The 27117-nt window shown below is 49.1% G+C and overlaps 11 protein-coding genes across 11 annotated transcripts; 3 read left to right on the plus strand and 8 right to left on the minus strand.

Moving 5' to 3' along the window:
• Positions 1–3355: 3355 nt before the first annotated feature.
• Pdw03_6750 (Polysaccharide deacetylase family protein) lies at positions 3356–4292 on the minus strand (the record flags this gene model as incomplete). The annotated part of the gene is made up of 3 exons (XM_014681215.2): positions 3356–3417; positions 3480–3844; positions 3934–4292. 3 exons carry the CDS (start codon positions 4290–4292, stop codon positions 3356–3358), a joined length of 786 nt encoding a protein of 261 aa, XP_014536701.2.
• Positions 4293–4672: 380 nt separating this feature from the next.
• Positions 4673–6084, minus strand: Pdw03_6751 (DUF1682 domain protein; the record flags this gene model as incomplete). Its single annotated transcript, XM_014681214.1, has 3 exons — positions 4673–5048; positions 5109–5988; positions 6033–6084. 3 exons carry the CDS (start codon positions 6082–6084, stop codon positions 4673–4675), a joined length of 1308 nt encoding a protein of 435 aa, XP_014536700.1.
• A 499-nt stretch (positions 6085–6583) lies between these two features.
• Positions 6584–8337, minus strand: Pdw03_6752 (Mitochondrial distribution and morphology protein 34; the record flags this gene model as incomplete). Its single annotated transcript, XM_014681213.2, has 2 exons — positions 6584–7928; positions 8003–8337. 2 exons carry the CDS (start codon positions 8335–8337, stop codon positions 6584–6586), a joined length of 1680 nt encoding a protein of 559 aa, XP_014536699.2.
• A 1082-nt stretch (positions 8338–9419) lies between these two features.
• Pdw03_6753 (putative serine/threonine-protein kinase haspin-like protein) lies at positions 9420–11461 on the plus strand (the record flags this gene model as incomplete). The annotated part of the gene is made up of 2 exons (XM_014681212.1): positions 9420–10951; positions 11014–11461. The coding sequence occupies 2 exons, from the start codon at positions 9420–9422 to the stop codon at positions 11459–11461; spliced, it is 1980 nt and encodes a 659-aa protein (XP_014536698.1).
• Positions 11462–12103: 642 nt separating this feature from the next.
• Positions 12104–13985, minus strand: Pdw03_6754 (Cytochrome P450 monooxygenase, putative; the record flags this gene model as incomplete). The annotated part of the gene is made up of 4 exons (XM_066101439.1): positions 12104–12272; positions 12364–12533; positions 12713–13828; positions 13896–13985. 4 exons carry the CDS (start codon positions 13983–13985, stop codon positions 12104–12106), a joined length of 1545 nt encoding a protein of 514 aa, XP_065956522.1.
• A 502-nt stretch (positions 13986–14487) lies between these two features.
• Pdw03_6755 (Major facilitator superfamily domain, general substrate transporter) lies at positions 14488–15936 on the minus strand (the record flags this gene model as incomplete). The annotated part of the gene is made up of 2 exons (XM_066101440.1): positions 14488–15682; positions 15764–15936. 2 exons carry the CDS (start codon positions 15934–15936, stop codon positions 14488–14490), a joined length of 1368 nt encoding a protein of 455 aa, XP_065956523.1.
• A 1162-nt stretch (positions 15937–17098) lies between these two features.
• On the minus strand, positions 17099–19555 carry Pdw03_6756 (ABC multidrug transporter Mdr2; the record flags this gene model as incomplete). The annotated part of the gene is made up of 3 exons (XM_014681210.1): positions 17099–17593; positions 17644–18279; positions 18341–19555. 3 exons carry the CDS (start codon positions 19553–19555, stop codon positions 17099–17101), a joined length of 2346 nt encoding a protein of 781 aa, XP_014536696.1.
• A 486-nt stretch (positions 19556–20041) lies between these two features.
• Pdw03_6757 (Hsp90 co-chaperone Cdc37) lies at positions 20042–21544 on the plus strand (the record flags this gene model as incomplete). The annotated part of the gene is made up of 2 exons (XM_014681209.1): positions 20042–21000; positions 21055–21544. 2 exons carry the CDS (start codon positions 20042–20044, stop codon positions 21542–21544), a joined length of 1449 nt encoding a protein of 482 aa, XP_014536695.1.
• A 429-nt stretch (positions 21545–21973) lies between these two features.
• Pdw03_6758 (Clathrin light chain) lies at positions 21974–23132 on the minus strand (the record flags this gene model as incomplete). Its single annotated transcript, XM_014681208.1, has 4 exons — positions 21974–22325; positions 22441–22541; positions 22611–22843; positions 22904–23132. The coding sequence occupies 4 exons, from the start codon at positions 23130–23132 to the stop codon at positions 21974–21976; spliced, it is 915 nt and encodes a 304-aa protein (XP_014536694.1).
• A 268-nt stretch (positions 23133–23400) lies between these two features.
• Pdw03_6759 (RNA polymerase II, large subunit, CTD) lies at positions 23401–24872 on the plus strand (the record flags this gene model as incomplete). Its single annotated transcript, XM_014681207.1, has 5 exons — positions 23401–23498; positions 23557–23648; positions 23704–23762; positions 23814–23955; positions 24010–24872. The coding sequence occupies 5 exons, from the start codon at positions 23401–23403 to the stop codon at positions 24870–24872; spliced, it is 1254 nt and encodes a 417-aa protein (XP_014536693.1).
• Positions 24873–25301: 429 nt separating this feature from the next.
• On the minus strand, positions 25302–26766 carry Pdw03_6760 (SNARE complex subunit (Tlg2), putative; the record flags this gene model as incomplete). Its single annotated transcript, XM_066101441.1, has 4 exons — positions 25302–25562; positions 25619–25965; positions 26077–26597; positions 26744–26766. The coding sequence occupies 4 exons, from the start codon at positions 26764–26766 to the stop codon at positions 25302–25304; spliced, it is 1152 nt and encodes a 383-aa protein (XP_065956524.1).
• Between the last annotated feature and the right edge of the window lie 351 nt (positions 26767–27117).

The following is a 27117-nucleotide window of genomic DNA, read 5'->3' on the forward strand; positions in this document are numbered from 1 at the left end:
TAGAGCGCCGGTCGAATCCTTGGAAGTGCCCAATAGAATCCATTTGATCATCTCGGCCAAGGACAGTCGATAATGTTTACATTGAAGAGCAAGGCAATAGATAGTCTTTGGGGGTAAATTCTCGCAACTTTGTGTCCGTATACTTGGGAGACCGGTGCAGAGCCGTACTTTGCCACTTAAACGCAGGTCATGGCTCCTCGAGGCAAATATAGCCTGGAAACTTCCTTCCTATTAGCTTTTCTAAACTCTTTCGAATATCGTGGACTTTGCCTTTTCGTACTCAGCGGTAGTGAAGATTGTTCTGGAACATTCCCACATTGTGACTGCGTCGAGCGGAACATCTTGAAGACCATCAGCCGTGACAATTCTTAGGACTGGCGTCTCTAGATATTCATCCGTCCAGCTTAACTGTATTGGTCCATCTAACAGATTACCATATGCAAGGCTATCCACCGTATTGATCTTGTAATCCAATTGCTTTCATCCGTCACAATTTTAGGCCGTAGGTGTTTCCGGAAGAAATCATTGTCAGAGATTAATTCATCGAAAGAGGCCTCGGATTGTTGAACTACGTACTGAACTTAACGAGATTATGCTAGAAATATTAATTACATTTCCTCGGGCGTTGATGATGATGATGATGATGATGAATTCATTGACCCGATTTAGCTCGCTTTACATACATGCTGCTATGCGGGGGTTGCGTCCCAGAGCCCGCTCCCGACGATAAATGGTGGTGCATTCCCAGTATGCAGATCCACCCTGTGAGCAGGACTCGATTTCTCGAGGTCCTGCCACCTGAAAAGTAAGGCCACAAACCGGCCGGCGTAATGCAAACAAGACAAAAGAAATGTAAAGAAAGTCAATCCATCTGCCCGGTGTAGATGGTTTCCCGTAGTCCCCGCGGGCGCAGAGTGTCCCCTTCTTTCTCTGCAATGCACCTTCCACTTCTTCACTTCTCTACCTCCACTTCTTCATCCAGCTCCCCGAGTCACCGAGTCCCTGTATCCCCAGGACTGCCAGGTCTACTTGCTGCATCACTCCGGCAGGTCGAACACGAATAGGTTCGGGTCATGGCGCCATGCTTCTTCGTCTTCATCGGCAGCGTGCGTTGTTCTCCATGTGCGTTGGTGTGAGGTGACCTCGGCGGACCTGGCGCCCGGCCACTGTGATGTGTTCCCTGTTTCTCCAACATTCGCAGTGTCTTGGGTTGGTTTCGGTTTTGAATTTCCTCGGGCGTATAGATGTACAATTCAAGCATTTTGTTTAACCCCACAATCATTCCGAAAAGGCCTTCGTGGACCCAAGTGGAAGGCTTATATACGTTTTAATCTGCAATGTCAACTTTGATTATGTCCAGGGACCAGCGGGGAACCCCCCAAAGTTGGAAGGAGATCTCTGTTGCGAGGTAACCAAAAATTCAATCCAAAGAGGAAAGAGGCGTTGAAGTAATAACGAAGCATCTTCGCATTCCCATTATTGGTATGTGCTACTACGGGACCAGAGAAGACATGACAGCAGTAAATAAATAGAAAAGATACACACCTAGAGCGGGGGCAGAGAGATAAGAACGGTCGATTCTTTATACACAAACATCGAGCTACCTAAATCGCTATGGAAGGCCTGTCAAACCGGGCACCAGGTTGGTGACTATCTTAATAGATTTAAAAAAAGCTATATGACTTGTTTGAAATCCACTAAGAATCATCTAGTAGTTGATTGGGGCTAAATTGATACGCCTTGTCTGCTGTTCAAGAAACAAGCTACATGTGCACTATTTTCACAATGAGCTATATTAATTCCACGAAAAAATGCAAGAGTACACTTTCCAGTAACAATAGTCACCCCTAGTTGAAAAATTCAAGCATTAAGCAAAAGAAGTTGTCAAATATTCGCTTCCCTCTCCGCAACAATATGCCTTGAGACTTCAGAAGATAAGCATTTGCTACCTTGATATTATATACAGGGGTTTACTCGTCAAGGCGATCCTCAAGATCAAAAGAGGATTTTTTTTGCCTCTGTTGCTTAGTATGCTCGAAGCCTCGTTCATTCGAATAATACAGATACAGTGGTGTACTGTATACAATCCCCCCTACTTCGTTTGGTTGATGACGAGTTTTGCAACATCCACATTTTCGACTGGAACAGCCACCTCTTCTCGTACAGTCTTCAACTAGTTCTTCCTGGAGATACCAAGCAGGAAATTGTTGGAAGATAATATTAGAGCGTTTCACCGGCTCAATAGGATGTATTGGAATACTCACTTTTTGGCCGTGCCATATTCTTGCAAAATGTCCCTCAGCTCCTCGTCGTAGTGTGCTTCTTCCTGTTTATTGGTTGCGCCTTTTTCTGACAGCCGAGCCTTGATCTTTATAGCTTGTTCCCGCTGGACAATTTCTGGAAGAACCTCTTCGGTTATAGTACTTACGACGATTCGGATGTTGAAAACGAGGCTTTTGCCATATTTGAGTCGATGTCCGAGAATATTTTCACATCCTTCGAGTTTGCCGTAACTTTTTGACGGGCCTGAAGCCCGCCTCATCTTCGAACATATCGTAGACCCCCCAATATCTCATGTTGAGACTTAATTGTTAGTACCAGTGAATACAAAGAGAAAGGATGATGAGGAAAATCAGACGATCTGAATCCCATGTAGGAGCTTATGTGACAAGATGTGAACAAGGCCGCTACCCAATCAGGATTGGGCGAAACCCTAGTTGTACTTCTCAGGTATGAATGGATATTTGGGCATTTTTAGGGGGAATGTTTGAGCGCATCAAATATACATTGCATAGTCTCTTAGGAGTCCAGCTGGTCGCCCTTGACTGGCATTTACAGCAGGTATAGCTTTTACGTTTACCACAGGATGTAGAAATACAAGTTTTCCCGACAGGGAAAGAAAAGCAAAGGCTGCAGGAGAGATGGAACGGAAGTTCAGCAAACCATGGCGTTTCAATGTGACATTCCCACAGTAGTTCCAAAATTCGGAAATGGAATAAGTTGAATGGCTTCATTTTTCAAATCCCATGTTCTGACATCACTATGGTGTTTCCATGTCAATTTTCGGTTTTGTCGGACCAAGGCAATGGGACGGGAACAGTAAACGGGGAAAACAAACAACAAAGGGCTAGGGAAATAGAAGAAACAGATGGTTGAGACATGGATCAGTTGCATTTCACTCGGGGCTGAAGACGCATGTACACAGAACACCGTTGTCAAGAATAACGAATAGGGTACATGAAACCTAGGAGTTCTATATACAGACATCTCTTGGCCCATGTACAAGGACCAAAAGGAGACAGTCGCCCAGGACAAGCAGGAAATAAAGAAAACACCTCCCACCAACACCAACCCCCTACCTTTCAGCACGATACCAGTGCTCAGACGGATCACCAAGACACTCGCCAACAGTAACAGCTATAACGTAAACCCATTAGCCTCCACCCATAGCCGCTGTCAAGAAAAGAGAAAATACTTACCACTCAATCCCCTCCTCTCAATATCAGCGAGCATATTTTCTACCAAAATCTCGACCGTATACTGATGTGCATCATGCGCCAACACAATCGTCCCACCAGCATCAACCTCCCTCTTGAACTTCTCGAAACTGACCCAGTTTGTCTCAGGATTATCGTTCTCATAGTCCTTTGTATCAACACTAGCCCCGATGACATGGTATCCCAGATCAGCCATGACGCCAAGGACGACGGGCGTATGTCTGAGGAACGGGGGACGCATGTAGGTTGGAAAGAAGCCTAAAATGCGCATGAAGGCTTCTTCGAGGATTATCATCTGTTGTATGATTTCTTCGTATGGTAGAGTGTCGAGGGAGAGGTGCCTCCATCTAAATAGTTGTCTAATCAGTACCTGTTGGCGCTTGGACTGGGCTGGGAGAATGAAGAACGCATAAGTCAGTCGACGGCATAAACGCACGTGTGAGACCCGAGCTGATGCCCTTCCATCAATGTGCGCTGCACTATCTCGGTAGAGGTATCAATGTGTCCTCTGTTATGGCCGTTGAGGAAGAAGGTTGCTCTTACGCCGTGTTCGGCGAGGATATCTAGTATCTGGGGGGTGTAGATGTACGGACCATCGTCGAAAGTGAGCGCGATTGTGCCTGGAGTGGTACAGTGGGTGATGATGGCCCCGACGGGTAACTTGGAGGTGTAGAGCTGGGCGTTGTTGGTAGTCTTGGTAGTGGTGTTGGCGTTGGACATGTTCCCTGAGGGAGCGGCTTGAGATGGGGTTATAGCTGAAAGAAGGAATGGAGATATGGGGGCGAAAAAATGCATTGCGATGAGTGAATGAACCAGGGCGGAGTGTATAAGGATAGTTGGAATAACTAGTGATGTTGGGTTGGAGTGATGAGGCGAGGTTAAGATGCTAGCGAGGTATGAGACGGCAAGAATCTACTTGGCTGCTTCCTGGGATCCAAATCAGACGCACACCTCTATAATCTGAACATAAATCTGAATTGAATGTAGCTGAACGTTTTGAAACCCCCAATTCTGTGTCAGATAACATATCTCCCACACATAAATATGAATACATCAAATTAAAAAGGTATCGAAATGGCAGGATAAAACATTCAACCCGCAGCCTTCCTACAGAGAAAGGTGCGAGAAGACAGAATAATAATCCTCCGGAGCTAAAAAAAAAAGGATAACCCCGTTTAGCCCCTCCGGGTGCTCTTCTTCGCCTGGCGCCTCTGTTCCTTCTGGGCTTCACGATCAAGGAACTTGCGCTGCTCCTCGGCGCTCAGACCACGAAGGATGCGCTCTCGCTCATCTTTCTTGATCTTCTCGGCGGCAATGCGGCGCTCCTCGGCTTTCTCTTCCTCGTCGACACGGCGCAGCTTCTTGATCTCCTCTTCGCGGACGTTGCGGACCTTGCGCATAACTTCGCCACGGAAGTGGGCGGAGGCGACCAGCTTGTCGGACAAGCGCAGGAACTGGTTGAACAGAGGGACAGTAGAGGCGTAGCCGGACGCGGAGGAGGCGAGGTTAGCGGAGAGCTGAATGCGCTTCTTGGGAATGGTCTCGTCGATCCTAGAAACACAACTTTGTAAGCAAATGATCTGATCAAAGTCGAGCACTAAGGCTAATCACTTAGTGGGTCTATCGACGGGCTGGTCCGTAACGATCAAGAACTCAAAGTCATTGCCAGCCTGCTCAATGGCCTGAATCAACTCCGGTGTGAGGAGGGTATCGCTTATTTCAGCACTCTCGGTCATTACGGTGACCCACGAGGGAAGCTTGGGGTTATCCTTGGAGAAAGTAATGGAGGCGTCGTAGCGGTCGTTGCGGAACTTGCGCATGTGGCTCTTGTGAACAACAGCCCAGATGAAGCCGTCGTAAGTCGAGCTAGGCACCTTAACGGGGACAGAATCCTTAGCGAGAACAGGAACGAGGTCCTTCTCCTTGCCATCGAAAGCATACAGCAGAGCCTCGTATTTCTCAACGGGGGGCTCCCAGCTCTCAAAGAAGAAGCTGAAGACATACTCCATGACGAAGGTGATAGGATTGTATCGCTTGGGCATCTTGATGTTAACGTCTAGGAAGGCAACGTTCTGGCGGCCAGTCGCATACGCGGCGAACTCGGAGGCAGATCTCTCCTTCAGCAATGACTCGGGGTTGGCGAGCTCCACAGTGATCGCTTCGCCTTCCACGGGAGCCGGTCGGGCGATTCCATCGAATCCGACGACAGCAAACTCCTTTTGAAGAGAAGGACCGTGAGCCTGCGCCCAGTCCCTCGCCTTGCGTCGGTTTTTGCGCGTTCCCCAGAGGTGGAAGAGGACAATCACGAGAATGAAGGGCATGATCATTGCCTCCTGCTTGAAATCGCTCGGGGAAGTCCTCTCCCATACTCGGTACCAAGCCGTGTAGGGGACCGCCTTAGGGGCCAGTGTGTTGGCAGCTGGGACGATGGTCGAGTCGGCGAGGAGGGAGGCAGGCGACGGGTTGGGAGCTTCCACGAAGTCGGCAAAGTCTACCGGAGTCAGCTCAGCAATTGAGATGTGTCAAGTAACATACCATCATCGGGTTTAGGCTGGGAGCCAAACACGTTCTTGAACATGCCCGCCATGTTGGAAGTGATGTGATATGGATGGAAGGGAAAGGACTGGGAAGGAATCGAGAGATGTTCGGTTCGCCGTGCCCGGTGCGGAGCTAAGTTCCTCCCGGGTCTAGCGCTGTCTCCAGCTTTTGGACCCGCATCGGAGATATTCAGGCGATTTAAGCGATTTAAGCGATTGGAGCGATTGAGAACAACGAGAAATATAATTGAAACCCCCAAACATCCCATCTTCTCCAAGTACACTAGCCCGCTTTAAAATGAGAAATACAAAGGAAAAGGCCAATGAGTGTGGTATCATGTAAAAATGAAACCCCCAAACGAAACTCAACGCCAGCTGTACCATGACAGACCCTATTTTTGTGCAACCCCGCTCCAAAGAAATATCAATTTAGCCCAAAAAAAAAGAAGAAGGAACCAAAAAAAAACCGGATAGAAGAAGGAAAGGAAAGGAATGAAATCGTGACGGTCATCCTCGAGAGTTGCTCAAGTGTAGAAGATAAGTAAGCGCTCAGTGGCCGTACGCTGGGGGAGGACTGTCTTCATGCTGGCGGCTCCAGAAGCCGCTGCATGCATTTGTCATAAGCTTGTCCTCGCGCATCCGACGAGCGATTTCACCGGCGAGTCTCTCAACCAAGACGGAATCGACGCTTTCGTTGGCATTCTGGTCTTTGTTGAACGAAAGAATAGTTGCAGGCAAAGGGGGTCGCTGATTGCTAGACGGACCCGGCTCGGCCTTCTCCTGGGGATAACCACGCACAGTAGAACGAGAGGTGGCTTCCACGTCCCCCGCTTTGGTTTCACGGGTGGGCTCATGGGAGTATGGCAAGTCCCCATCCCGACGGATTGGACGGGAGAAGCTGGGTAAATGCCTTTCGGGGATGACGGGCAAGTGAGAGTCGGCTTCAGGGGAGAGAGGGGGTGTGACCGGGTCATCTGACGGCTCGTTCACAATGGGGAGAGGCGCAGAGACAATAGAGGGGGGCATAGACGACTCAGTCATGACGCTTTCACCGCTGACACTCACAGCGTCATCGGTTGTCTTAGGGCGGCGCAGATCCACAACGCGCTTCTTCCGTTTCCGCGCGTGGGCTTTGGAATGCCGTCCAGCACCTAAGCTCAAACCGTAGGTACTGGTACTAAATGAATTGCTGGACATGGAGGGGCGACTTTGCATGGAGACAGTGCTGGCGGTTTCGTGAATGGAAGACATACTTCCCATCTGAGAGTGTGTTCGCGAAAGAGTTGGGCTCGGTGGAGATATCACGGTCGAAGGGAATTCGTTGGTATCTGTTGGAGAAGTCCATGCCCGGTACACCACTTCCTGAATCGTGGGAGTGAACAAGGATAGGGTACGTTGCGAGTCTGTCAGAGCGGCCAAGCGCAGGAGGTTCTTTTGCGAAAAGAGGGAGTGAGTCTCGACTGATGAATCCAATGAGAGAGATGCGATCTCTGACTCATTCAATGCATTTCCGAGGGAGTCGACGGGATCCTGTGGCGGGCTAGCTAGAGGATCTTGGCCAGGGCCTTCGCTTCTTGACTTGGCTGTGTTGTCGGTCTCGTCATTCATTTCTTCCCCTGTGCGATATTCTGGGACCCATAACCGGAGTGAAAGTCGATGAATGATGGCTGGGAGCTCGTCCATGAATAATATCCGGAGCTGAGCTTCAATTTCTTTTTGAAGAAAGTCGCGCACGAACGGGATCGAATCGAAAGTCGAGGAAACTTTCAGTGACTCAAGCGGGTCATTACGAAACACGACTGTGATTCCTTTTTGTTTTGAGAAAACCAGTATAACGAATCCAGAAAGTTTGAAACTGGAGAGGGTGATTTGTAGAGGTATGGTGAGCGGGGTCCTAAAATCGAGACAGTGTCAGTAAACACATTTGAGACATCGAAGTCAGAGATAGAAGTGGGACTAAAGACTTACGCTGCAGCAAGAGGTACTGGCGAGCCAAAGGTTGGTCGTGTGAGGAGGAAGGTATTGAGTGGATTCGCCTGAACTCGGGTCTTCAAGGTAAGAAATGCGTCGCCAGTATAGGACATTTTGAAGATGCCTCGAAAACGATCTTCGGCCAAGTCGCCGATTTCCAAAATCTCGAGTTCGGGGGGAATGGATCCCAAGTTCAACTCGGTGACGTGAATATCGTCGACGATTATGGGGGGTTTGGGAGATTTATTCAGAGCGGCAGTGAGCAGATCTTGGGCGCGAGTATAAAAACTCGCGTCCGCCATCAAAGGCGACCAGTTGAAGTTGAACGCCATGCCCAAGCATCGAGAAGAGGATATAAAATAAGTAATTAATTTGACATTGGATGAGATGTCAAGAAGGTGTTAAAGAGGGAGAGGCGGGAGGCGGAAAATGAAAAGGAAAAAAATGGCAAAGCCCACACAACCGAGGCGCGTGCGTCCGAGTGGACTTTTCGTTCTTTTTTTTTGGTTTCAAAGTTCAAGATGGTTTCGGTTTTGGATGTATCATGTTAACAGTTCTATCTTCTTTTTTTTATCCTTTTTTTTCCCTTTTTTTCCCTCTTAATTTAATTATCTTGTTTTCCCTCGACTGGTGCCTTTGGGAGAACCCGTACGTCACAAATGTGACTAGCAGAACCACTTCCGGTCAGCCCCGGCTTGATGTCCACTGTGGATAGTAACAGGCCATTCACCGTTCAGGGTGATCTGGGTTGTATGAGTTTCGACTGGTCTACAGAGTACTCCGTACTCCGTATCTGATGACCATTCTGGCCCGAAATCTGGATAAAGGGATGGTGTCTCTGAACTTGTGGGTGTTCTAGTATGCATAACGTATAGCAACAGCCACGGGGGGGAGGGGCGCGGATCTTCAAAGGTCTGAATCCCACGTTCGTTTCATGTACGATGTAAGGGAAAGCCATGAAGAGAAAGTCCAGTCAACATGGCAAAAAGAAGATGAATTGCATCCCTTGCACGGAGTACAAAATCCGAAATCTGCCGAATGTACGGAGTTTATACTCAATGGTTGTAGAAGTATACACTTTCCCCTGACTTCCACGTAATTCTTGATCTGATTCAGAATCTCTCTGTCAAAATACAATCGCTTCAAGTTTCTTTTGTATACAGCAGTTCATAAGATTGATGCTAGATCTGTTTTGAAGTACATGATAGCCCGACATAAGTCCAGAGGTCAAAGGGTTTCACCGAAGCAACTCTACGCTATGCCTGATTAGGATAAACGTCAACACGATCCCTCCCCGCTGGCCCAGATCGTCTTTCTCGACCTCAATCTGCCGACCAAAACCACCCTACCCCCCCTTAAAATAGGTATTCCACACCTTATTTTAACATACAGGGTGTGTCAATCGTCCTTGACAATGTCAACCTGGTCACCGTCGCCAACTCCAAGTCACGCGACACCACTGAAGCCCAAACAACCCAAACCCAAGTCGGTAGCTCAGCGCAGAGTATACGGGAAACGAAGAGCCATCGCCGCCAGAGCTGTATTCGACCAAAGAAGCCCGGTAAAAGAGACCAGATCCAAAGCCCAACATGTTGACCCCGTGGAAAGCCTCCAAGTGAAACTAGCCCAAGTGACAATCGATGACGACTCAACCCCTCAACTAGATCATCATGCAGAGCCTCTGAATCTTAAAGGCAAGAGGCAGCAACATTTACCGAAAACTCCCTCTGATGAACTGAGTCCATCCACGATAGAGGACACTTCAAACACAACGACAACACAATCCTCCGTGAAGTCCTCCCTGGAGGAAACAAAGTCAAAATCGAAGCAATGCGAAACGATGGTAGAGGTCAAAATATGCCCAAAGGCTCCAGAAAGTCCCCCGCGGATCATATCAGACTCCCCAGCTACGACGTCGGAGTCCACAAGCAAGGATCGAGAAAAGGCAAGCACAGCTTCCGATGGAAGGAGAGCGGAAAGGAAGATGATTCCCACACCCACATGGTCCTCTGAAGTTGCCCACGACAGCAAAGCCAGCGGGTATGTCAGCCCAATTCTGAATGAGGCACTATCACCAATTGCCGCGCAGGGTATTCAGAAGTTCGACTCATGGGCTTCGAGATCAGCAAACATGTTCGATGTCGCAAAACTCGCAGAGGGATCCTACGGTGAAGTCTACAAACTTCACATGCGGGAAGAAGTTTGCAGAACAGTGGTGTCAAAATCAAAGTTGGCTAAACTGAAATCATATGGCGATGGAGTCTTCAAGATTGTGCCTCTGCGAGCAAAGAGCGGTCCCGGATCCAAAAAGTTCACTACAATTGATGAGATTGTTGCCGAGGTCAAGATGCTCAAGTATCTGGACCCGGTCCCTGGCTTTGCTCGCTTCAGAGAGATTCATGTAGTTCAAGGTCGTTTTCCAGAGTCATTCCAAGATGCATGGGATCACTATAAGAAGACCAAAGATGACTGCATGAATCCCAACCCGTCCAACAAAAAAGCTTACCCCGACACACAGCTATGGGCAATTGTTGAGATGGACGATGCGGGATGTGAACTGGAAAAGTTCCCTTGGTCGTCAATTTTCCAGATCTATGATATCTTCTGGGGGGTTGCCATGGCTTTGGCCAGGGCAGAGGAGTATGCTATGTTTGAACATCGAGATCTTCATTTAGGAAATGTTTGCATACGTTCTACGCGGGAGGATGGTTGCATGGATCCCCCCACGGAACACGATATTGCACGACATTCATCCTCCAGCGGATTTGGAATCAGCTCCCTTGAAACTACCATCATCGACTACTCTCTCTCTCGGGCAGATCTACTCCTGACCGATGACCCTGCCGGTCTCACTGAGGTCGCGTCGTCAGATCTGGACAAGAAGCAATTGTTCGATGCTATTGGCCAAGATGAAGACGAGATTATGCAACGAAACACCTACCGATAGTATGTTACCCTATGCCTCCTCATCCAATTTCTAAAAGCTACTTACTAACATTGAAAACTAGTATGCGCGCAACACTTTATACTGGTTGCCCCATGAAAACAGAAAAGGTGGCGGATATCCCTGGCATCTGGGCAGAATACTCCCCACGCACCAACTTGGTCTGGCTACTGTTTTTGCTCCAGAGTCTGTTTAAAAACTGCAAACCTGAAAAACTGCCTGTAAAGCCACAAAGAAAGGCTCTTGCATCTTGCTCGCCGAACAAGATGACACCGAAACCGGAGACAGCCAAAGGAAACCTCCAGATTAAGGCCGGGTCCCTCATCAAGAAGGGACATGCCAAAGACATACAGGTTGGTATCTCACATCTCAAGCAAACACTAAATGACAGACTGAAATCTGTCCTCGAACTTCTTGATTTGGAACATGGACATGAAGACATGTGTTGCGCTGCAGATTTAGTGGCCTATGCGATGGACTCGCAATGGCTAGGCGAACAAGATTTTTTCTAATGATCCTCTAATGCACAAAAAAGTAATGGCACACTAGGGAGTTATATGGATTTTAAAATTTGCATGGTTAGGAGTCATCTTTTGACTACACCGTGAACGTGGGGCCAGGTGTTTCAAGATCAGATGCATTGCCTTGGATAGGTCACCAGAAAATGAGGGACTTGCGTATAGAATATCCTAGTGGTCTGAGTTTTTGCATACGAAATACATGACTCTACCCTACTTCTACCTGAACGCATGGGAATGATCATGGTGTTTTTGTCGAGAAACACGCCACAGCCATCTTATACTGTCTTTCAGTTTCCGACCAAGCGACCAGGTCTATGACAGAAGAGTGTGTATTTCACTTTTTTCTATTCTAGTAGAAAGGGCCCGCTCCCAAATGCTTCCAGCCTTTTGTGTCAGGGGTAATAACCCCTAGTCGATTAGATGCATCCATACTTTATGTACTCAACTTCCCAGGGAGGACGAAACAAACAGCCCAGCCGCAACCCTGAGACAAGAGGAAAGAAAGCGCCATTGCAAAGTTTTTGACAAACGCTTTTCGGCCGCATGCTTTTCCACAGTCGAGACAACGATCTGTCTCAACCGGATGTGTAGTAAAAGGAGATTTTCATCACTTTGTTTCATAAGTTCATACACTTAGACTGCGGATCCGGCTCCAGCGCGGAAGAGCCTAACCATCAACGCAGGACGGCTCCAGAGCGAGAAGGACTTTTGGTCGGTCCAGTTCAGCGACTCAGGGAGCAGCTCCAGGTCGAAGTTCCACAAGAGCTTAGCGAGCAGGAGACGCATTTCGGCGTTCGCAAGGCTGGAAGTGAAACGTCAGCAAACACTGTCAGAGAACGGCTCAGGCGAAAATACGGATGGAGTGAGTAGGGAGTAATTGGATAGGCACTTACTGTTGACCGAGGCAGTTCCGTGGACCGTAGGAGTAGGGCTGGAAAACCTCTCTCTTGTCGTTGCTGTACTTGTCAGACTCATTCAGCCAACGCTCTGGGACGAATTCCTCGGGGTCCTTGAAATGCGAGGCTGCGTGGAAAGCGGAATACAGCGAGACAGAGACAGAGACCTGTTTGTATTGAACTGTCGTCAGCTTTGGGACCATAAATTTAGAATTGGAACTTTTTTGGTGTTAAGACAGGAATTAGCGAAGATGGAACTGTCTTTTCTAAAACGAGCTCCACGCGCTTCGCATTTGTCCACAAAACAGCACACACATTGGGACTAGACCTAGCATATTGTACTCACTTTTGCAGGGACATATTGCTCGTTGATCATTGCTCCTCCTTCAGGAACAATCCGCGGAAGCATAGAAGGAATCGGCGGGTAGACGCGCATCGCCTCGGTCAGAACGGCGTTCAGGTAAGGAGGGTCCATGAGAGTGGACAGCTTGATATCAACGTCCTTGTCGAAAGCCCCACGAATCTCCCGGATCAGGCGCTCGTACTTGTCACGAGAACGCAGAAGGTAGTATGTCACGCCAGAAAGCAGGGCAGCGGTAGTCTCACTGCCAGCCAGGACGAACACGGCCGAGTTTGCATCCATCTCCTCCTCCGACATTCCCTTTCCATCTTTGGTGTGCTTCAGGATGTACGAAGTAAAGTCGGGGCGAGTGGCACCCAAGGCGAGACGACGACGGACCTTCTCAACACTCAGGTCGAAACTGGCTTGACGTTTCTGGAGAAGGTGTTTGGGAACCAGAACGCGGACCAGGGGAACAAGAAAGGGGTAGAACCAAAACACCTTGAGATAGGCACTTGCCTTGACGGCATCCAGAATAATTCGAACCCACCAGTGGTATGTGCTGCTTGACAAGCAGCCAAATGGTTCTCCAAAAGCGAGGTCGCCAATGAGGTCGAAGGTGGTGAAGTTAAACCAGCAAGTGATGTCAATATTCTGAGACAAGGCGCTTCCCATAAGACCCTTGAGCTTTTCCATAAACATGCTAGCGTACATCTGGAGGATTTCTTCCTGCTCGCGCAGGGCTTTGTTGGAAAAAGCATGGGTCAGCAAACGGCGCATCCGGGAGTGGTCGTCCTCATTGGCTGTGATGATAGCGTTGACACCATTAGGAGTGGGTGCATACAATGCCGGATCCTTGACGAAGACTTTTTGTCCCTTCTTGCGGTGACCATAGATATCCTTCCAGGCGGGTGCGGCACGGTAAACGAGAGCATTTGGGGCGATGCGGACCACGTCTCCGTACTTGTCATGGAGACGCTTCAAAGTCGAGTGCTGCTTACCCTGGATATCCCAGATGAGGTGGACCAAAGGAGTGATGGCAGCCAGCTTGGGGCCAGGGTAACCACTCAGACGGTGGAAGCAAAGAGTGTGGATAATCCAGCCTACATAATAGACACACAGCTGTGGGGTTGGGATTGAAATGAGTATCACATTCCTTGAGTATCTAGTCTTTTATATCGGTACTCACCAAGGCAATCAATCGACTCAGCAGACTCCAGAATGAGGGGACGACTAGGATATGGCACCAGCCGCCTATCGCCAAGGAATCGAAAATCATGTCGAACAACAACTAGAGACTATTAGATACACGATCAAATACGTTTGGGGATGCTGCTCTTACCGAATGGCAACTGAAAACCCAATATTCAAAAGAGGGAGTAGTGTAAGGAAGGGAAGAAGAGAGGAGAACGATGAAGGAACTGAGGAGAAGAGGACTGGGGGTGGGCAAACGATAGATAGGATGACAGGAGACTTACAATAGGCTTGACTGGAGGACTTCAAATGGTAAGGGGCTATTTAGAGGAGATTATTCAGAGTCCCAAGTGACTGTGCGTTTTAACCCGATTGAAAACGCGAAGGAGACAGCCGGCAAACTTCGACTTAAGAGTCTCAAGTTAGGGCTCCTGCTCAAACGGAAACCAGGGGCTACATCAAAGGGCTCAATGGGTTACCTAGCCAAGAAGTACTCATGCTGGGATCAAGGAATGGAAGGATTTTTTTAGATCGTCACTCGTTGTATTCGGATTTACTAGATGAACGCAAATTATGTAGCACCGCAATCAGCCACTGGCAACAGAAAAACTCAACAAGCTCCCAGCAGCCAATCCACCAACAAGAACCAGGCTCATAAATCCACCAGCAGCCGGCCTTTCATCGGCAACAATCCAGTGACTAGCGCCCATCATACAGCTTGTCCCCAGATACCCATTAGTTGCACCAAAGAAGAACTGTACAAGGAAGTAGAAAAAATCACTCTTGACGGCAGCACCTTGGCCGTTGACGTTGCAGAGCTGGTACAGGGGAATGAAAATTACACGGCCAATGGCCACAATAGCAGCTATCTGAGGATGCTGTCCCAAGGAAACTCCTGGAATAGCCACACACATTCTCCCAGCCAAGTCACCCAGGTTCCAAAGCAAGAATGCTAATGGAACGAAGACACTGGGATCGTAGACCCGTGAACTGGCAGGGTCATTGACGGACTGGATTTCCGCCGTGTAGACTGGGAATACCATCGAAACCAAAAAGCAAGCGAATACAGCAAATGCCAGGAAGCGCAGCTTAATGAACAAAGTCCAAAGGCTGACAGTCTTGGACTGCTCACGGTCATCCGCAATCGACTCATCGTCATCTCTTGTCAACTTTTGCCTCGAAGAAGGTTGTTGTCTCAGAAGATATAGAAAGGCAAGCAGAGCTATGACAGAGACACCAGTAGACGTGAGGAAGTAAATGAATGCCGATGTCGACACACTCGTCTGAGGCATGCTAGGATCTTGATCTTGGCCTTGGTATTTACCAATGCTATCCTCCTTCGGCGGTACAGCCAGTACAGAAAAGATCTGTACAACGCAGGGTAGCACTCCGGCAACACCTTGTCCACCCATAATAGCCTGGGTATATTCCTCCCTTCCGAACCCGGAGACGTGTGCAAAGACGCCATTCTGATTGATGCCAGTGGCCAGACTCGCGGCGCACACCATCACCATCAAGAAGCCAAAGTACACCCGAGGTGAGGAATCAGTCATGGCAACTGCCGAGAGTGCTAGAATAGTGAACACAACAGAGTTCATCAATAGCGAAAACGTTATACGCCGTGGATAGGAGGCGTTCTTCTGTAGCTTTGCTAGGGCATAGGCGGCTCCAAGATTGGTGACAGTTGACATTGACTGAATCGACGGCTGGTAGTGCAGTCTTGTCCAGTCGTCCGACTTGAAGCGGCTGTAAAAGTATGGTGTCGCCGCAAGGAACATGTTCCTAGATTGTGCTCTGCGTTAATTATGGCTCAACACATATAGCTTGTTCCTCCAGGTTCGGAGACTTTTGGGTTCCACGTACCAGGCCCATAACATAGATACTCCGAGGAGGAAGAATATGCCATACTGAGATCTTGAAAAGGGGGACTGCTGGTATCGCTCTGTGTATGTTGAATCATCAGTGTCGTCCGAGGCGGAGTCCTGCAGTTGCTCATACGCCGCTGGACGGGAAATGAGTCTACGTATGCGGTCCATGGCTACTTTTTTCAGCCACTTCTTCTTAGGTATAAGTAAAAGATTCCATAAAACAAGGGGATTATCTCGTAGCAAAGAGCTGTAATGCGCTGCTGAGGTCCGCGTATGACTGATTACTAAGCAAGATATGTCGTAGGACCCGCATCGGACTGCGGGCCCCGTCGGGCGATCCACCAGTTCTCCTGTCAGGGCTCACCTTTGTCGGAAGGAAAGATTTTTTTTTAGGGGGAATAGTCCTTTTCATCATCATGTATGAAATAGCAATTAGGACGGAGTTTAATGACCGCCTCCGGGAGGCGGTCAGTATTGCCGTCGGGCCAGGACTATATGTTCTTACCCTTCATGTTTTATTAGTTGAGGAAGCGAAGAATCCATCCTAGGAGTTCAGTTTATCTCTTTCACCCTTCAGGTTGCTTCAAGTCCTTTGGATCTTCCCTTCTGTCGGAAATCAGTAAAGTGGTCCATCTGGAAGGCATCTGGCAAGGATCTCTGGAGGGGAAACTGACTCGCTGAGGGTGGGTCAGGTTTCGGCCTGACAACCTTCACCTGTCACTGCCATACCTTTGGTGTATAGAAGGCTTAATTGGAACTTACGAGATATCTCTAAAGCAAGAATACTTAGCCGCTTATGCGGCCTACGTCTTTAAAGATGTGGGCCGATAAATCAGGCCAATGAGGATAGAAGGGACGTTCTATATCAGAACACTCCGATGTGTCTTAGGACGTTCTTTCCAGGTGTCTTCTCAGATATGTACATAGACCCAGGACCTTTGCCAATGTCGGTGTGTTACTTTTGAGCGTTCACCGATTATCGCCTTTAAATCTCATCAAAGCATCTAGATATAATTTTGAGTGCCCGATTTCAGCATTTGCCTTTCTTTGTATTATGCCAGAACAGAAGTTGTGGAAAACGAAGCAGCAAAGTACAAATCGAGCAGTAGGTTTGATATCAGGATTTGTGAATAATAATTGCTGATATTAGCGTCTATCGGAAAATCCAACATGCAGAATGTGTGTAGAAGTATGAGAAGAGAGAACTGTGAGAGATGAGTTTAGATGAGGAAGCATGTATTTCAAACCCAAAAATGATAATAATGATGAACAGAGATGGTAGTGAGATGGTAGTGTAAGGATGGGATCGAGAGTGAACGAGGTAAGACTATTAGTCCTTCTTAGGCAAGGCTGTCTCCTCTACCTCTTCTACCTCGTCTCCCTCCAGCTCAGGCTCTGACTCCTCCTTATGGAACTCCCAAAGCTGGTCTACCTCAATAGGCTTGACCGGAGGTGACGTGGCTTCGCCACCACTCATTTGCCATTCCATGAGCTTTGTAAAGGCACCATCCGGGCGAGAACTGAGCTCATCATAGGAGCCTAGCTCGGCGACCTTGCCGTCGGGGCCAAGGACAATGATCGTGTCGGAGCGCTTAATGGTGGAAAGACGATGGGCAATGCTAATTGTCGTGTTGTTGCCGCGAAGCAGAGCGGCCAACGCACTGTTGACGAGAGTCTCGGATTCGGCGTCGAGGGCGGAAGTGGCTTCATCCAGAATTAGAATATCAGGCTCTTTGATAAGGGCACGTGCAATGGCAATGCGCTGCTTCTGACCACCGGACAACTGAGCTCCACGAGCTCCAACGTGAGTATCAAGTCCATCAGGCTGTATTAGGTTAGCTTGGTTCATTAAAAATAGCTGCTCGGTGGACTTACAAAGTCGCTGATGAATTGACAGTTGGCCTTGCGTGCAGCAGCAATAATCTCTGAGCGTGTTGCCCGAGGCATGCCATAGGAGATGTTCTCAGCGATTGTTCCAGAGAAGAGGACAGGTTCCTGAGAAACCACACCAATCTTTCTGCGAAGCGACTTGGCATTCATTTCCTTGATATCTTGCCCGTTGATCAAGACCCGGCCCTCAGTGGGGCTATAAAACCGGAGCAAAATGGATGCAATGGTAGATTTGCCTCCACCAGATGGTCCAACGATCGCAACGTTACTTCCTTGAGGGATCTCGAAGTTCAGTTCCCGGAAGATCTTCACAGCAGGGCGGGTGGGATAGCAGAACATAACATTCTCAAATCGAATGGGTCCACGGGCAGTTTCAACCTTGAGACCTTTGGTTGGGTGAATTGTGGGTTGACGATCTTGCAACTCAAAGAGTCGACTTGCTGCACCCACACCTTTCATCAGCTCTGAATAGAAGCTTGAGAGGCCAAACATGCTGGAGCCTGCATAAGCAGTGTACATTAGAAACGAAGTTAGTTGTCCGATGCTGATAGCTCCCGACTGCACCATCCCACCACCAACATATAACAAGGTCAAAATGGTCATATTGCCCATCAAGCCAGTCTATTAAGAAGTCAGTCAAAGCCGCAAAAAACCGCCCATGGAATCAAATCTGCCTACTCACCGAGCTGAAGAAGGTCGCGCTAATCAGAGACTCCTTTTTGCCAAGCTCGAAGATCTTGCGGACTTGCTTGTTGTACCGGTTGACTTCAATAACTTCACCGGCAAACGACTGACTAGTCTTGACATTGCCTAGACGTTCTTCCGCAATCTTAGTCAACGATCCCAAGTTCTTTTGGATTTTGCGACTGAGATTCCTGATAGCTCGACCGTAAAAGAGAGCGCCGAGGCCAATTGGAGGAAGCAATACAAGCAAGATAGTGGACAGCTTTGCACTAGTGTAGGCCATCAGACCAAATCCAGCTGCACCGCTAACAGCGGCTCGTAGACCATCAGACAGGTTCTGTGTGATACTCTTGCCAACAATTATAGTGTCGGAGCTAAGGCGCGAGATCAGATCGCCAACGCGGTTGGCATCAAAAAACTCGGCATCTTGCACAATCGTTTGACGGAAAAGCTTGGAGCGTAGCCTGGCAACAATTCGCTCACCAACAATTCGAAGAATGATGATGCGCCCATAGTTTGCACCAGCGCCGAGAAGTAGGACTCCACCGAGAGCAGTGTAAAACATAGGCATGCTCATGCCGAACAATTCGCCGCCGCCTTCTGTTATGCCTTTAGTCGCAGCGTCCATGATTTTACCAATGGAGAAAGGAACTGCCATTGTGATCGATGAGGAGACTAGGAGGAAAAAGAAGGCGAAACTAAGGGCCTTGGATTCGGGGCGCGCGATCTTCAAAAGCCGCCAGATTTCTGCGAATCCGGACTTCTTTCCCGATGCACCTTCCTTAGCCAACCTAGCGCTCAGATTGACCTGCGCCGCCTGCGCTGCTCGCTCGGACAATTCAAATCCCTTGTCCTCCAACACTTCTTCTTTCGGTTCTAGAGCTGACTGGGTAGTTGGGTGTGTGGAGGTTGCGGCTGGTTTCACCTGGAAAAGTGGAGGAGTTGAACATAAAAGGCGTGCTTGGGAGACAATGCGAGATGTAGAAGAGGTATATTTGAAGCTGTAGTTTTGAAGCAAGAGTGGGTTGGCACCATCCCGGAGTGTACCCGAGGCGGTTGAGTAGAGACGGTTCAGCCCATTGTGGTCGCCGGAGAAGAGAGATGACGATCGCGCTTTGGATATTAGATCGCGGGTAAAGGAGCTATGTGGTTTCAAAGCCTGCCGTGGGCTGACGCCCAAGGCCAGAGACATAGGCAGCCTGGCACCGCGCATCTCGGAGGTGGATCGGACAATGGTGGAAACGGAATGGGGTTACAATGATGTCACCGAATAAGTCGTCGATATGCCATATCTGAGCAGGATATTTTCAAGATGAGCACATCACATGGCACATACTCAGCTCCTTGGAACGCGCAATGGAATGAGAGTGGATGTGTCTGGAGCTTCGTCTGACGCCCACGGCCATCGGCAAAGCGGTTTTCGAGGCCGATTTTGCCATGGTCGACCGCTTGTGCTTTTGCCTTGATCTACCGCCCGTGGAAGCCAGTCGAGAGCTTTGGATACTACGTTTGTTCTGGCACCAGAAGCTTCTTTTTTTTTGGTTTCACTGGGTTGAATCACTAAAAATATATACCAATAAACTTGTCACATCACTATTCGTGTCAAGACCGCCAAAAATTTTGTCCCTCACCTATTTTCTCTGCCGCTAATACGCCCACCCCACCCCATACCTACTTTACACATTTACTGTCAGACAAGATGGTCCTCGACTACAGCAAATGGGACTCCTTGGAGCTGTCCGACGACTCGGATATCGAAGTTCATCCCAATGTCGATAAGCGCTCTTTCATCCGAGCAAAGCAGGCTCAGATTCACCAGCAACGAGAGCAGCGTCGTCACGAAATCAAAACCTTGAAGTACGAGCGCATCATCAATGAGGGACTGCTTTCGCGTATTGATAAGCTTCTCGAGTCTCTCAAGAAGCACGAAGACTCGTCTGCTTCTCCCGATGAGTTCATTTTCACGACGATTATGGAGTTCGCAAGCAAGCCCGCCGAAGACCAGGCCCCTACCCCGCCGGAGGGAGTATACACACACGAGCCAGAACAGCCAAAGTTTTCCCAGATGATGAGCTCACTGGTGGATCAGGTGAAAAAGGAAATTGGCGATTCTAAGCCTGATAACATCTTCACGGCATATATTCAGGGCGTCAACGGACACTTGGAAAAGATTCAAGGACTCCAAAAGGAATTGTTCGCGAAGCTTGCACAGCTTGAGAAGGAGGAAGGCGCCAAAATTACCAGTGATAAGCTACATGAAGGTTTCAACCAATCACATGTGTCCAAAACTACTGAGAAGGAGAAGGCGGCTATCAAAACAAAGGAGAGCTCCGTTGAGCTCCTGAACCCTGGTGCGGGAAGCTCCGCCGCCAAGGCCGATGATGAAGGCGATAATGATGACCCCGCCGATATCGAGATTAGCCCACTGGCAAAGAAGTTTGCTCAGCTCAAACCTGGAGACTACAAGGCCTATCTGAACTTCATCTCAGCGAACCCTGACATTGTCGCCGAGAAAGAGACCGACGGTCTACTTGTTGAGGCTTTCAACAGTCAGCTTAAGGGCCAAGATGACTATGCCCGCCAGTGCGTACATCAAGGTCTGCTTCTGCAATACTGCCGCTCGCTCGGTCGTGACGGTATTCAGCTGTTCTTCACTCGGTATGTCAATCCCCTACCTTTTCTTTTCAATCAATAGCTGACGTAAACTTCCAGCATCACCACCAAGGATCACCGCGCATCCACCTTGTTCCTTAATGATGTCAATGACACTTACGCTCGCATCAAAACCCGCTCCGCTGAGCTCAGCAAGGATGGCTCAGCATCGAACGACCCTGCGGGCGTGGAGCAAATTCAGCTGCACGCTGTTGATCCCAACACCAAGATCACCATCAATTTGCCCGCCGCTAACAGCGAGGACCCCACTGAGATTGAGGTGCGCAAGATTTTCGACGCTTTCCCTGAGGACCTGCAAAAGGCACTGGCAACAGAGTCATTGGACGAAGTCAACAAGGTTCTCGGCAAAATGTCCGTCGAGGAGGCGGAGGTCGTTGTGGAGCAATTGGGCAATGGCGGCATGCTCAGCTTGGAGGAAGGAATCGTGGACGCCACGACAGAAGAGGGCCAGAAGAAACTGAAGGAGCTGGAAGGAGAGGGAAAGCAGGAAGTTGGTGAGCCTGGTGGTGATATAACCGAGCTTGACTAAGGATGTGCAAAAGGCGATGGTGATTTGAATTGAGTATGCATTACCTCCTCTTGACCGGAGAACAGGTTACCAACCACTTCCATAATTGTTGTACAATCATTTTGTTACTAAGCGTTTAATAAAGACACCTGATCAGGGCCAATCAATTAGAGAAGGAAATCCGTGGTATTAACGATGGTATCGATTTGAGTAAGATACTAATTTACTAATTTACAAACCCTCCCTAGAGACTTCGCTGCGTGGAGTAAAAAAAAAAAAAAAAGGTAACAAGAGATGTAGCTGCCAGATCACGGTCAAGCTACCAAATATTGCGGGAAAGGGGATGTTGAAAAAGCCATATCATATGAGTAAATGTGGGGAACTTGTGAGTACCACGTCTTAGCCCCGGACTCCCGAATCTTCTATCCCCCACGCTCCAAAGCAAACCACCTAGATTCCGCTTGAGCCGGGAGCCTCCTGGTCTTTTCGGAGGTCGAGCAACAATTCGCGGAAACGCTCCTTTCCGGAGCCGCTGGCACCGCCCGCGGAGCCCTTGCCCGATACATCAACCAGCTTAGCAATGCGCTCCCAGCTTGTGCCACCGGCAGAGGTATCCTCCCGATTGGCAAGAAACTGTTCGGCCTCGGCGCGGGCGTGGGAGCGGTTCTTGTCAGCCTTGTTGTTGTAGGAAACGTAGAAGTCGTCAATATCCTCCTGTGCCTTCTTGACGGTATTGTCCTTCTTTTCGGCGGAGATCTCTGCACGGCGGGCGATCTCAGCATCACGCTTCTCGCGCCATTCACTGATTGAAAGATAGACGTCAGCTTGAGGATCCGAGCCGAAACAAGATGAATGCAGATCGCAAAGGCAATGCACACTGTCGTCCCGTCATTCACGGTTTGAGATTCTCAACTCACCGCACAGCATCTCCCTCATCCTCGGGTTCCTGGGCGCTCTGATATCCGGTGCGGGGGAAGGGTGAGCCGGAGCCAGTGATTGTGCCACCGGGAGCAACGCGCTGCATGGATGTAACCCCTGGTCAGCACACGGTGTGTTCACTACCATATATCCAATAGCCAAGTCATACCTCATTCTGGTTTTGTGTCGCAACGGAGGGGAAAGATGATTCGAATAGGCCAATCTCCTCAACGGGTTCGTCACCTCCGCCGAGCAGGTCGTCATCCCCCGCGCCTACATTCCCGCCGGCAACGTGGTCTTGAGAAGTAGCGAATTGCTCAGCATCTTCACCGAGCGCAGCACGCTCGCGGGCAAGGAAATCTTCATCGGTGGTAGCTTGTATATCGGCTACTTCGGTCTGGCCTAAATGCGGGTCAAGTTAGCTCCGGTGTAAGGGGAGTAAGTAAGGCGGGTTGACCATACCCTCAGAGAAGTCCTCTAGGGAAGGGAAACGGTCAGCCATGCTGGTTAAAGATTGCCTATGACTGTCGTACGATTCAATAAAGACGTTGGAATCAAGGAGATGGTCGTCAAAAGAGGTATTCAAGGAGCCAAAAAGTTGATAGTAGAAGGAAGTAGTGTTGACAGGTGTGGCCGGGGTGGGCTCGGAGCCCCGTTGTTCTGCCGGTTCTGGGGCGGTAAGCTTATCCATGTTCCAAGCTTGGGGTACGAACCACTTCAGCTTCACTTGTGATGAAGAAGGTTGAGAGTTGAAATCTTCGTTTGATATTACTTTGGCTTTGCTACGGTGACTCGACTTGATTGCAACTTAACTGCATTTCATAATCGTCCTAGTGGTCTTCAATTGATCCTCGTTGCCCATTTGTCCCCAACGGTGATTTAAACTTGCACTTCAGATCTGATTATTTCACTTCTCAAAAGCTTCCCGTTCAATTCGAGTGCCTACTATTGTTGTCACCATGGCTTTCACTGATGACGCTGTCAAAGCAAAGCTATCAGCTCTGAATGACTCGCAGGAGAGCATTGTCACTGTTGCGCAATGGGTTATGTTCCACAGGTGAGGATACTTGCTCCAACTTTAAAGAGACTTGCTGAATTTTCGCCTGTAACGATAGACGCCATGCTGAACGGACTGTACAAATTTGGCTACAAAAGATTCGCGACTCGCCGCCTCCTAAGCGACTCAACCTGATCTACCTGGCCAATGGTACACATGTCCTTTTACACTCGAGCTTCACACCGTTTGTTAATTTTATCTATAGAGGTGGCCCAACAATCTAAAGTACGCGGGAAAAATGATTTCCTCATTGCGCTATCTCCGGTCCGTCTTCCTAGCAGTCCGCCACTGCAACTCAAACTAATAGAGTAGCAGATAATTGTCGATGCTACGTCAGCAGCTTACAAAGGATCGTCAAATGAATACCAACAAAGGATTCGCCGAGTCGTGGAGGTCTGGAGACAACGCAACGTATTTGATGGAGCTATTTTGGATGCAGTTGAAGCTCGTGTGGACGGTAGGTTGAATCAATGGGCACGAGGATGGACCAGCCAAGCTGATCATGTCACAGACCTCGACAAAGCTCGCCCTACAAACAAGAAGCAAACCCTCGGAGGCTCCTTCTTCAAGGACACTTCTTCGGGATCCACCCCGTCCGAACTACAGCCTCTCAACCCGTTGCAGATTGCTCTCAACAAGGCTGTCATCAACTCAAATACTTCCGCCACAACCGCTACTTCGGAGTTCGATAAACTTCTTGATCCCAATACCCCGAAGCCTACACTGCCAGTTCACGCTGCACGGCTAAGTTCACTCTTGAAGACGCTCGCCAACGCAGAAAACTCCGTCTCCGAGGTAATCAAATCGCGCCGCGCCTTGATCGATGGACTTGAAAAGATCCTGCAGACCAACCGCGCAGAGCTATCGAGGGAAGAGGCCCTTAGTGCTGGACTCTCGGAGAAGAAAACCTCAGTCGATACCAAGAAGCGCGAGGTCGAGGATGCGATTATGCGCGCTCTACCCAGTGAAGAGTCCCGCACAAACCCCGGCGAACACAGTGGACACGACAACGCATTCAGCCGCCCTGAAGTCGAGGCATTGACGCCTCCCCCGGTGGAAGCTATTACGCCAGTGGGATCCCCACAGCCAGAAAAGCAACAGGTTCGCCGTGGCCCTTTTACTGAAGAGGCGGACGACGACATCTCAGAATGGAACCCTATGAACATCCCTGACATGCAGCAGTCAGGCAACGGGACTGCCATCTCGGATCAATCTACTACTTCTCCGCACCATGGCAATGACTTTGATAATGCCTCCGATGGCCATGCAAAGAGGCGCAAGATCTCGCACGGCGAGGAGGACTATGCGGCTTTTGCGGCCGGCGATCTAGATGCCGATGTGGCTGACCTGCTTGCCACTCAGGGCAAACACTAAGTTAGCTTGGAGCATCATGGTTGAGGCTATCTGATGCCATGGTAATTTATGTGCATCGGCTGCCTTTTGTTTTGTATGACTTGTTCGTTTCCTTTCTATTCTATCAACTGCCTCTTGGACATTCTTATTTCGGTTTATGTTGGATATCACTTCCATCGTGTATGAGTTAACTGAATGTACGAGTTGGAACATGTAACATGGCATTGGTCACAGCATAGGAATCCGATTTCTCCGAATTTTCTCCGTGTAAGTGCATCGCATACTTTTTAGCGTCTTCATATACATCGGATCTATGTGCCCATCTACTCACTTCCGGAACTAAACAACTACAGCAACTACCGATGTGCAAAGGGAATTATTCTGCTTCTGGTCATGTCTGCTCCTCTAGTCACATTAACTATGAACCAATGACATTTGCAAAAAGAAACGTCATCGGAATATATCCGGATCCATCCACCGATCTCGCGCGAAGCGGTTCGATAACCGATGTCTTCGCCCCCGGTAAGCAAACACAGAGCGGATATTGTTCGAAGATTCATCCTCTGGAGGAGGTGGTGGTGGTGGCGGTGGCGGTGGCGCTGAACGGCTCCTCTTTGGTTTCACAACCAGCAAAATGATCATTCCCACCACGACCAGCAGGAGAAGTAGCATGATCTTGCGCTTGGTCGTTCGCTGTTGATAACCCGTAGCCTATATGAGTCAGCGTCTCGTTCTAGCGACATTGAATATGGAAAGAGGGAACATACCACTTTCAGCTCCTTGTCCGCAGCCTTAACCTCGGTGCCCATCCGCTCAACGTTGTAATCTATACGATCCAGCATGGTGCCTTGGTCGATGATCATGCTCTGCAGTTCACGGAAAATATCCGAGAGCTCAATAATCCCTTTTGCAATATCGTTGATTTCGCGCTCCCGCTGCGCAATAGCAGCATCATTCTGACCGGTCTGTCGTTGTGAGGTCTCCTGCAACATCGTCTGCGAAAAGGACCTATCGGCATCTGACTCCATCATCGACGGGTCCGTGTATGGATTTTGGGTAAGAGGCGTAGGCGTGCCATCGAATGGCGTCGCAATACCCTCTAGATCTCGCAATTCTGCACAGAAGCAAACCATCGCATTAGCACATTTGAACCAACCGCTTCCGCCTCGAATAGCCGAGAACAAGAACAAGAACAAGAACACAAAAAGAAACAAGGGTCCCATACTCCGCAAATAAGTACTCTGCTTCTTCCTAAACCTAGCACTAGCCTCCTGCACCCTCGCAGCAAGTGAAATCTGAATGTTCTTCGCCATAGTCTCCTCCCCACTCGTAACACCGCCATGCGCCTTGGACTCGCCGACCATAGTCTCTATGCGCATGATGGAGCGCTGGCAATCATGAAAGGAGCGCGTGACATCCTGCGTCAAGCGCTCGATAACGCCCTCATCCTTTTTGCGCAGCTCCTCATCGCCGAATCCTGGGAGCAGGTGTTTCTGGTGTAGTTTGTCGAGCTGGGCGGATTTCTGGGCGATCTCGGATAACAATTCGGAGACCTCTTCCTGCACGTCGACCCAGCGCGGCGGGAGGAGATCCATCTCGATGACCATGTCGCCATCCTCTTCTGTTTCGGATATTAGGCGCCTGTTTTCTTCAGGGTGTGAGGGCGTGTCGGAGAAGCCATTTGTGGGTGTGAAGTGCGGCTTTTTGGCTGGGTGGTGAATTAGGGATTGGCGGTAGGAGAGGTAGCTGGGTTTGGAGGTGAAGTGTTAGTTGTTTCTCTGCTTTGTAGGCTATTTTTTTTTATAAGTGGTGTATCTTCTTTTGCTTCTTTGGCTATTTCCGGCGCTGGCGGGTTGCGCTTGGGGTAGGGTAGGGCATATGGGGTTGCATACAGGTTGGTACGATCCCGCCACATTGTGAGGGCGTTGGGTGGATTTTTTTACTGATTTGGTGAGGTTATAGGAATCATGATCAGGTGGGAGTGTTAAGAATGGTGGTTTAGAGTCTCGCCGGAAATGAACGATAGGAGCTCTCCACATATCGGAAGGGGTCACGTATGCCCGGTATTCATCATGTAATCCATGGTTTTGTCCACGTGGAGTGGGGTAATTTTGGTATGGCTGGGTAAGTGAAGATCGTTCGACCTACACATGTCTCTCCTAAGAAGATTCTGCTCTCGTGTCAATGTTCCAGTTGCAGCAGGTTGCGCATGGGTTGCATACTCAATTGACAGTGCCTCGAGACTCTGGATTTTCACGCACAACGT

This window comes from Penicillium digitatum, chromosome 2 (genome assembly GCF_016767815.1).
Source record: "Penicillium digitatum chromosome 2, complete sequence".
Taxonomy (NCBI): domain Eukaryota; kingdom Fungi; phylum Ascomycota; class Eurotiomycetes; order Eurotiales; family Aspergillaceae; genus Penicillium; species Penicillium digitatum.